The following is a 10,155-nucleotide window of genomic DNA, read 5'->3' on the forward strand; positions in this document are numbered from 1 at the left end:
TGTCAGACTTGAGAGGAACCTTAGAACACAGAACATCAGAGCTGGGAGGGCCCTTAGAACACAGAATGTCAGAGTTAGAAGGGGCTTTAGAATACAGAATGTGGAATTGGGAGGAATCTTAGAACAGAATGTCAGATCCAGAAAGAGTCTTAGAACACAGAATGTCAGACCTGGGAGGACCCTTAGAACACAAGAGTGTCAGAGATAAGGGGACCATTAGAACAGAGCATGTCAGGGTTACACCTTGGTTGAACTTGAAGTAGACCTCAGGTGTCTTGACTCACCCCAGTTCTGTATTCTTCTGGCTATGCCATGCTGCCTCCTTAAGGAAGGGCAGCTAGGTGGGGCAGTACCAGCCCTGGAGTCAGGAGGACCTGAGTTCAAATGCAGCCTCAGACGCTTGACATTTACTAGCTGTGTGACCCTGGGCAAGTCACTTTACCCCAATTGCCTCACCTAAAGAAAAAAAAAAGAAGGGGACACTGCCTGAGCTAAGGCTGAGGCTGGATTGAACAGAGGATGAGTACCCTGAGACAGTGGCTGTCTTTGGTGAGCGGTAGGAAATAAGGTCACCAAAGGTGGATGATTCTGGCCCTTTGCTGCTTCTGGAACCAGAAACTCCTCAGTTTCATTACTTATCATGCTCCCTGTTGAGCTGGCTGGATCTTGTGTCTCATTCCTTGTTAGGGATCCCAGACCTGAGGGGGCTGAGCTGATACCCTCAGGCTTCCCTGTGGCCTTCCAATTCCTGCTCCTATCTGGGACCTGCAAGCAGCCCTGCATGGTAACCCACCCTCCCCAGCTGCTGCTGAGTCACCCAGTTTGTGGCCCCTTGTCTCATGGTTTGGCTCCGTCACAGCTCTCTCCCTCTGCCCCCGCCCCCAGCACTGCCCCACTTGGCAAACCCCAGGAGGAGAAGGCCTTGGTAGGGGAATGAGACCAGAGCCGCGTCATCCCAAGAAGTCAGCAAAGGCTAGAGAAAGCACTCCTTCACAGGAGAGTAGGTCAGGTTAGGGAAGGGGAGGAACAGGGCTTCTGTCAGCCTTTGTCTTTGCTTCTCTCATTTTGCAAAGCACTCTTGTCTTGTTCTTTTCTCCTAATCTCCCAGCATCCCTGCCGAGAGATCCCAGCTTCTGCCTCAGCTAGAGGCTAAAAAAAAGACCTTTGAGTCTTAGTGGACTGCAAGCTCACTGTGAATCAGCAGTGCATCCAGGAGGGCCCCAGGAGCTAATGGCACCACTGTTCCTCTGTCTTTGTCAGCCGTCCCCTTGCGTTCCCTTCTAGGGGCCATGGTTCAGGAAGGTTGATGAATTGAGCTCATCTGGGGAGGGGGATCAGAGAACATCCGAGCTGGGGGCAAAGGGGAGACCATGCTACATGAAGGCTGGGTTAACTAGGCTTCCTTAGTGGAGAGGAGCGGGCTTGGAAAGAGAGCAAAGGATGAAAGGAGGGAAGGAAGGAAGGAAAGAAGCATTTATTGAGCACCTACTGTGTGCCAGGCACTGCTCTAGACACTTTACAAATAGTATCTCATCTGATCCTCACAGCCACCCTAGAGGTAGGTGTTGTTATTATCCCCATTTTATAGTGAGGAAATTGAGGCTGATGGTGATTAAATGATTTGCCCAGGGTCACAAAGCTAGTAAATGCCTGACTCCAGGCCCAGAGCTACATCTCCTTCACCACTTTGCTGCCTCTTAGGAGGCGATATTTGAAGGGTTGTCATGTGGAAGAAAGGAGTAGACTTATTTGATGTAGCCACAGAGAGCGGGACGAGGAACATTGGGGTGAAATTACAGGAAGGTGGATTTCAGGTCAGTTTGAGGAATGAGTAGTATAACAGACAGCTGACCCCAGAGGGAGCAGGCTGCCTCAGGAGGTAGTGAGTTCCCCACCGCTGGAGCCCTTTAAAGAAAGGCTGTATAACCATTTTTAGAATTTATTTTCATAAGAAAATTTAGTTAAGCAAAATAAATCAACCTGTCTGAAAACATCAGCCTCATTCAGCTTCCATAGGCCACCACCTCTGCTGATAGGCAGGAGGCACGCCTCTCCATCAGTCCTGGACCTTAGTTCTGAAGTTTTTCATTGGAAGCTCATTTGACAGCAATGTTCTAGAGCAGATTTCTGTTCCAAGTACAGGTTAGACCGGATACTTTCTGACAGGTGCTCTACCTCGTCGGTCCTGTGACGAGGGGTCCCCTGCATCTGGCTGCCAGGATTCCCCGAACAGGCCCTCTTCGGCCGTGGTTCAGGGTTCATCTCTGTTTACACTTGCAGGGATCGGGGGTGGGGCGTGACTCCCTCAGCCCTGAGGGGAATCAGTGTTTCCTTTGCCAGCCCCTGGATAGGTTGTCTCTTGTCTCTTAAGTTTGGACCCCATGGCCCCCGTTCCCTATTTCATCCAGTGTAACCTAATACCTTACTCCAGTCTCTGTTGTGTGGGACCTCATCCGGCTGAGCGCTCAGCCTCTCCTTTTCCTCTCTCGCAGGCACAGGCAGTAACCCTCACGGTGGCCCAGGCCTTCAAAGTCGCCTTTGAGCTTTGGCAGGTGTCCAGGGAAGGTGAGTCCTGCCTGGCCATGGAGGGAGCTCGCTCGCAGGCTCGGTCATGACACCTTGATCGGCAAGCATGCTCACCCCATTGATTGCTTGCTCAGCTCCAACTCTGTCCTCAGCCCTCCCAGATTGCCAAAACTTCCTTCCTCCCCCAACACCACCGGTGCTCATTCCCCTGATAGTCCAGGCCAGGGGTGGGAAAGCTATATACGGATGTAAGGCCAACATGAGGCCTTCTAGATCCTTAAGTGCAGCCTTTTGACAGAATCCAAATTTTAAAATTTAAATTTAAAATTTTTATTTTTTTTTTAATTTTAAAATTTGGAGTCAAAAGGCTGCATTTAAGGATCTAGAAGGCTCCATGTGGTCTTAAGATCACAGGTTCCCCACCCATGGTCCAGGCCCACCCCTGGTCCAGACCCTTCCCCTGCCTCCCCCCAAGACCCTGACCTCTGTTCCGTTGGTGTTTGTAGAGAAAGAGAAACGAGAGAAGGCAAGCTTAGAAGAGGTCGCCTGTGGTGCTCGGCGGGACGCTTCCCCTTCCCTGAAAGGCCGTGAGTCTGTGGGCTTGGGCAGGCATGGGGCTCCTGGAGAGCTGCAGCAGAAATCCAGCTGTGCTCTGAACACCTGCGTCTTGGCCCCTTCCCCTCCCAGCCACCGCTGTACACTCCACAGATGCTAAGGGGGTCCGTGGTTCCTGGGTGCCAGCTGTGGGTTCTGTTCATGTTCTGAAATGCCTACTTGCTCTGTGGCCCTGGACAAATCACTTTACCAATCACTGACCTTCAGTTTCCTCCTCTCTAAAGTGGGCGTAGTCAGCTAACCTCTCTTTAGCCTCCTGTATGCTGGGCACCGTGCTGGGCGTGGATACTCATAATGCATATGTCTGATACCTTGTTCACAGGGTGTTGTGAGGGTCAGATGAGCTCTGGTGTGCAGGTGCTTTAAAGGACTAAACAAATGGAACCAGCTGTTCTTTATTTATCTGTCATTCTCATTAATAAGGCCCTGCTTTAAGGGCCTAATGATAAGACAGTAGTTCTGCTGAGGACAGGAATGGAGCTGAAAGGAGCTGCATGAGGCTCCCAGGCTGGGCCCAAATAAGAAGCAAGGGAAAGAAAAAGAGGAACCTTTGGGGGAAGTGTGGGTACCTGGTCTGCCAGGCTGGTGGGGTGGGTGTTGGGGCAGTCTGAAGGAAGCTTGTGAGCCCATGGTGAGTGTGGGAGGGCTGGGAGGACCCTCATATCAGAGAATGTCAGAGCTGGGAGGGCCCTTAGAACACAGGATGTCAGAGCTGGGAGGGACCGTAGAACACAGGATGTCAGAGCTGGGGGCACCCCTTAGAACAGAGAATGTCAGAGGGCCCTTGGAACGTAGAATGTCAGACCTGGGAGGGCCCTTAGAACCTAGGATGTCAGACCTGGGAGGGCCCTTAGAACCTAGATTGTCAGAACTGGGAGGGCCCTTAGAACACAGGATGTCAGAGCTGGGGATGCCCCTTAGAACAGAGAATGTCAGACCTGGGAGGGCCCTTAGAACACAGGATGTCAGACCTGGGAGGGCCCTTAGAACAGAGAATGTCAGAGCTGGGAGGGCCTTTAGAACACAGTGTCAGAGCTGGGAGGGCCCTTAGAACACAGAATGTCAGAGCTGGGAGGGCCCTTAGAACACAGGATGTCAGAGCTGGGAGGGCCCCCGGAAGATCCTGTAGTTAGTGTGAGGGTTGGAAGGTGCTGGGGTGAAGAGTAGGGCCCAGACCAAGACCGTTTTCTGCTCCTTGGCGCCCCTGTGACCTTGGACAGATCCCTGAACTCCACTGGGCCTGAGTTTACTTCTCTGTGAAGAGGCAGCCATTGCAAATGACTCCTGAGGTCCTTTCCAGCTCTGATGCTGTGCCCTTATCCTATTCTAAGCTCTCTGGTTGGTGGTCACAGGCCATTCCTTTTCTGCTCAGGACACATGGGGAGAGTTGAGGGGAGAGGGTCCATCTGCCTAAATTCTTTTGCTTTGTGATCTCCTCTGTAGCGATCACCACTGGAAACCTGCTGGACCTGGAGGAAACAGCCAAGGCACCCCTGTCCACCGTGAGTGCCAATGCTGCCAACTTGGACGAGGTGGGCAGGCCTGAGCCCCTAGCCAATAACAACGTGGTCTGGGTGAGTCCCCTGAGCGGGAGGATGAGCAGAAGGAGAGAGAGGCTGTGCTGAGTGAGGTTGGCATGGTCACTGTACCCCACCCACCTTGACTGTGCGGTGTGACCACCCCTCTCCCCCCCAGGCCCTTGGTGTGTGCTCAGACGGCTCCAGTGCCCAGCCCTGCCTGGGCTTTGTAGGGGGTCAGTGACTTATTTGGGCTCCCAGGGTACCTGTGAGGAGGGGGAGGGGAAGAGGGGGAGACAGTGACCTCCCAGAACAGAGCACTTCCTCTTGTTAAATATGGACTGGTCTCCAGCGTCCAGCTGTGTCCCCACAAAGCTTCAGTCTGCTAGTGCCCAGCCTGCCCTGGGAGATTAGCTCCAAAACCCTCGTCCTGGGGCCTGGACGTGGGAGGTTAACTCCCCTGATGGCCAAAATGCCTCTTTCCCAGTGCTCAAAGGGGAACCTCTGGGGACAGGAAGGCCTTAGGTGACAGGCGGTGTATGTTAGGAGGCAGGGAAACCCAGGTTTCAGATCCAGCTTGTTCCCTGACTCGCTGTGACACTCTGGACAAGTCCCCTTACCTCAGCCTCAGTCTCTCCGTCTGTAGAAAGGGTATTTTTATAATTTCTACTTTGTGGGTGAGGATCAGCCGAGATAATTACATGCAAACTCCTTAAAAAAGGTTTTAGTCTGGGATATTTGCGGAATGACGTTTTGGATGATAGCCTAAATATTTCATAAGAAGCATAGATTTGTAGCTGAAAGGGATTTCACAGTCAGCTAGTCTCACCCTCTCATTTTACAGGTGGGGAAATCAAGGTTCACGGTCCCTTCCGACTGTCAGTCATAGGATGTCATCGGTTATTTGAAGATACAGGCCCTCAGCCCCAAGTGCCTAGGCTAAGGGTGGGATTGAGAGTCCCCTCAGCCTTTAGGCATACAGCAGGACAGTCTTTCTCTGCCCCTTCTAATTCTGAAGAGCATAAGTGAGATCAGTGACAGGCTGAGGACCAGTCCTAATGCAGGCCTTTTGTTTTCTCGTAGGAGCTAGATGACGGCCTTGATGAAGCCTTCTCAAGGTAACTGAATTGACACTGCCATGTTAGGAGGGACTGGGCAGGAGCCTGGAGGGACACAGCAGGGGAGGCCTCCTGGGGGAAGATGCAGAGCCCCTCCCTAGATTCATGAGCAGAGGGAGACAGAGGCCAACCAAGGCAGACAGAACCTTCCCCTTTTAATCAGGAAAAGGTAGAGGAAGGAAGAGGGGAGGGAGGGAGAACAAAAGAGAGAGAGAAAAAAGAGATGGGGGAGGAAGAGAGAGAAAGAAAAAGGGGAGGGAGAAAGAAGGGAAAAGAAAAAAGGGGGAGGGAGAAAGAGCAAAAGAGAAAAAACCAGATGGGGGGAGGGAGCAAAAGAAAAAGAGGGGGAGGGAGAGAGAGAGAAGAGAAAAAAAGAGGGAGACAAAGAGAAGGAGGGAGAGACAGAGGAAGAAGGAAAGTTGGCCACTTTAATAAGAGGCGGAGGAGGCCCTGGCCAGTGCAGAGGGCTGAGGAGATATCACTGGCTGACTACAGAATGGCCCCTCCTGTGTTCCCTTCTCTCCTCTTCTCCCCTTGACATGTCACAGTTCATTTGGGGTTAGTCAGTAACTACATGGTGAGTCCCAAGCCCCCACGCCTGGGCTTCCATGTTCACCCTCGGCATTTATATTCGAAGGGCCGCCTGGGGCCATGGGATGCCCAAGGATTTGTAGCAGCTGAAGCCCTGAGAGGGGGGTGAGGGAGGCAGCCCCCTTTCCCTTCCCCCACTGCCTCCAGTAACAGGGAGGGGAGAACAGTAACTTTGTGCAATCCTTTTTGGTTTAGCGAACTCTTGTTTTTCTGTTCTGTTTTTTGTTGCCATCTCTGGTTTCCACAAGGGATCCCTTCTCCCTTCTTCCCCAATGTGGAGCCATACCTTGTAACAAAGAAGAAAAAAAAGCAGACAGACAGCTCAGGCAGCCTAAGCAATACCTCAGCTGAGTCCGACAGCGTGTGCAGATTTCCACAGCCGTAGCCCCTCACCTCTGCCGGGAAAGGGAGGCAGCTGCATTTTTCTCCTCTCTTCTTTGGAAACACAGATGGTCATTCCATTCATCTTTGGGGTTGTTCTGGACATTTCCATTCCTGTGGTCATTCTCTAGTGTTCTTTTTAAAAATAGAATTTGTTGATATCTTTTGTTTATGTTTTAACATCACCCAGATTTCCCCATGCCGCTCTCCCCTTCCCCTACCCACAGAGCCATCCCTTAGAATAGAGGTTTTTTTTTTTAAAGACAAAAAGAATGGGAGGGGACAAGTCACCACAACCAATCAACCCCCAGGGAAAAAAATCTGATGTTCTATGCAGCTCTCTGACCGCCCCCTGCCAAAGACTGTGTCTTCTCTTAGCTTTTTGTTGGAGTCAGCTTGGCTCCTTATCATTTCACAATGTTTGGTTTTGTGGTTTTGAGTCGACTTCTTCCGTCTGACTTCGGTGTCACTCGGATGTGTTGTTTGCCTGCCTCGGGCTCCTTTACTTTGCCTCCTTTGCTTCGTGTTCATCCTATTTACCATTTTCTTGCAAAAAATAAGATTATTCCCTCCCATTCACAGGCCATCCCCCAATCAACGGGTGTTTACTTTTTCCCTCAGTTCTTAGCTACCAAGTACTTTCCCTACCTATAAGATAGGCTGGTCAGAGGTGTCCCATTTTACAGAAGAGTAACTCAAGGTTCAGGGAATTTATATAGGTTGCCCAGAGAGTAATTATTGAGCTCTGCCACTCAAACCGGGAGTCAGAAAACTCCAAGGCGTGGGATATGAGGGAGAGAGAGGCTGGGTCAAGAGACAGCTGAGTTTTTTCTTTCCTTTAGTCTTGACGTGGCAGAGTGGAAGGCCCCAATCGTTAGAATCTATTTCTTCTTCCCTGCTCATTTGATCTGTCTCTCCCCAACCTTCCCATCCCCCACTTCATCTCTAAGTTCCTACTCTTACTCAGGGTATTTCTTAACCCAAGCCATGTTAGGGAATTGTATAGCATGTACCCCTCCATTCTTACCTCCAGGGAGAAGGGAAGGAGCCCTGGCCTGAGAGGGAGGAGGTGCGGTTTTGTAATCCAGCCCAGCTACTAACTAACCCTTGTAACCTTGGACATAGCTGTAGACTCAGTTTTCTCAACTACGAAGTGAGCAAATTGCGTTAGATTAAAAAAATTTTTTTTCAATTAACAAGCATTTATTTTCTTTGCCTGTTACTTCTCTACAAAAAAAAAAGAAAAGGAAGGAAGGGAAGAAAGAAAGAAAGAAAGAGAAAATGTCTTGTAACAAATATGTAGAATCAAGCAAAACAAATTCCCACAGGCTAGAGTTTCTGTCATGGGTCCCCTTAGCAGTCTGGGGGAGTCTCTGGACCCTTTCTTAGAAGAATGTTTTTAAATGCATAAGATAACATGCATAGGATTACAAAGGAAACCTGTCCTTCTGAAATACAGTAATCAACTTATAAGTTCATGGACCCCTAGTCAAGAAGGTCCCTCCCAGCTCTGGGTTCTTTTTTTTTTCTTTTTTTGGTGAGGTAGTTGGGGTTAAGTGACTTGCCAGGGTCACACAGCTAGTGAGTATCGTCTGTCTGAGGCTGAATTTGAACTGGGGTCCTCCTGCCTTTAGGGCCAGTGCTGTATCCACTGTGCCACCCAGCTGCCTCCCAGCTCTGCATTCTAAGGATCAAAGGCCCCCATCTGATTAAAACCAACAGCGTTTTTATCTACTTCGAATAGGCTGGGTGGGAGCGGTCAGAGACAGTCTCTTCCTATGTCTGCCCTCAGCCGTCGCTGAGTCTTGTAACGTTCTTCCAGGCCTGCAGCCCCTGTTCTCACATCGCTCTCTTGCATTCTTCCAGGCTGGCCCAGTCACGGACGAATCCGCAGGTCCTGGACATTGGGCTGACGGCCCAGGACCTCCAGTATGCCCAGTGCCTCTCCCCGGTGGAGTGGGACAAGCCGGACTTGGGGGCCCCCGAGCAGGACGACCTCTTTGGCTTCTGAGCGTCCTCGGCCTGGCCCATGAGGCCAGCAACCGCTACACAAAGGGACCAGAGTCGTGCTCAGGACGTCAGCAGCCCCCACAGCCTGGCAGCCACTAGACCAAAGGCTTTATTAATGCAACTTTTTTTATCCTGCTTTTTTTCCTTGACAAACTGTAGGATGCTTCGAGCCTATTTATTCAGTGGACTCTCGGACAGACACGAGCGTCGTTCAGCGTCTCCCACGGGGTAGCGTGTACAGTATTATGCCCAGCCTTGTGGCTCCTCTCCGGGGGAAGCCAGCTTTTCTTTTACCACTTCTCTTTCTACAAAAGCAGGCTGCTTCCTCTTAACTCGTTCCCTCCCCAAAGAGCCGCCTGGGGGTCTCCTTCAGTTCTCCCGCGGAGAAGAGGGGCCGAGGACGGAGGGTGGGAGCCCTGCCGCCCAGGTGAGTGGGCTGCCCTTCCACTGACGCCAGCTGGGAGCTGGAGGCCAGCCTTCTCCCCATGGAGCAGCCCAGGCATGAGCTGCCTCCGGGAGCCTCTCTCATCCAAAGACTCAACAGCTTTGCACTTTAAGAAATGAACCCAAAGCCAGGTCTGAAGATGGCAAAGGAAGGTGCTGAGTCTGTAGATAGCTTTTAGCCTTCATCCTCAGGATGGGTTAGGGTTTAGACCCCTTGTAGCAGCTAACCCAGAACTGAGAAAGACAGTGTAGTATGGTGGGTGGAGCTGGCACCGGGGAGGCAGCCCTGCCACACGCTCTTCAGGCCCTTGAGCCAAGCCCTTTCCCCTCGCTGGGCCTCAGTTTCCCCATTCAGCAAAGGGGGAAGAGGGTTGGACTTCCAACTCCAGCATCCTGTGATTCTGCCTTATTAAAAGTTAACTGACCTCTGACCTCTGTCATGCTGTCCCGTCACATTGATGAGATTTGTCCGGTGACTGGCCGTGAACTCAGCTTCTGCCGGACTCTTCCCTGCTCCCACTGGGGGTGAGAAAAGCAGCCCTTCCCTCTGAATTTTGGGAGCTCCGGGTCCCTTTTCTCTCAGTTCTGTGTGGTAGGGAAGTCACCGGTAAGAAATTGGTTTCATCGGTGTTGGCCAGGGCCACCCTCTTCTCTCTGTCCCCCCAATAAAAGAGCACACCGGGTTTGGGCCTTGGTTTTCTGCTCGACCGTGCCCGGTGCCTGGCCCCAGAAGCCCCTGGGCCCTGCTCCTCCCCCTTAGACATGAGCAGTCCTGGCAGCGTGTGATCCTGGCTGAGACCCCTGGTGGAGGAGGGGACTGAGGGGCCTCGTTCAGACCCGTTTGGTTGGAACAGGAAGCTAATGAAACTTGGCGTTTGTCTTTAAAATGTTTACTTGTTGTGTGCCCTTAGGCAAGCTTCTTCCCTTGGTTTTTCTTGATCTGTTTGATGTGG

The 10,155-nt window shown here is 51.6% G+C and overlaps 1 protein-coding gene across 1 annotated transcript; it reads left to right on the forward strand.

Annotated features, from left to right (window-relative positions):
- Nucleotides 1–1,650: 1,650 nt before the first annotated feature.
- Nucleotides 1,651–9,633, forward strand: LDLRAP1 (low density lipoprotein receptor adaptor protein 1). The gene is made up of 5 exons (XM_027864938.1): nucleotides 1,651–2,565; nucleotides 3,033–3,113; nucleotides 4,585–4,715; nucleotides 5,742–5,776; nucleotides 8,615–9,633. Exons 1-5 carry the CDS (start codon nucleotides 2,382–2,384, stop codon nucleotides 8,757–8,759), a joined length of 576 nt encoding a protein of 191 aa, XP_027720739.1. The 5' UTR covers nucleotides 1,651–2,381; the 3' UTR covers nucleotides 8,760–9,633.
- Nucleotides 9,634–10,155: the final 522 nt, after the last annotated feature.

Source organism: Vombatus ursinus, unplaced genomic scaffold, assembly GCF_900497805.2.
Source record: "Vombatus ursinus unplaced genomic scaffold, bare-nosed wombat genome assembly UNPS02014777.1, whole genome shotgun sequence".
NCBI lineage: Eukaryota > Metazoa > Chordata > Mammalia > Diprotodontia > Vombatidae > Vombatus > Vombatus ursinus.

Excerpts from the sequence above, each read along its gene's own strand:
- LDLRAP1 (XM_027864938.1), top strand. The coding sequence starts at position 2,382 with ATGGCCCCCGTTCCCTATTTCATCCAGTGTAACCTAATACCTTACTCC. Across the intron at positions 2,566-3,032 it reads TTGGCAGGTGTCCAGGGAAG|AGAAAGAGAAACGAGAGAAG; the intron begins GTGAGTCCTGCC and ends TGGTGTTTGTAG. Across the intron at positions 4,716-5,741 it reads CCAATAACAACGTGGTCTGG|GAGCTAGATGACGGCCTTGA; the intron begins GTGAGTCCCCTG and ends GTTTTCTCGTAG.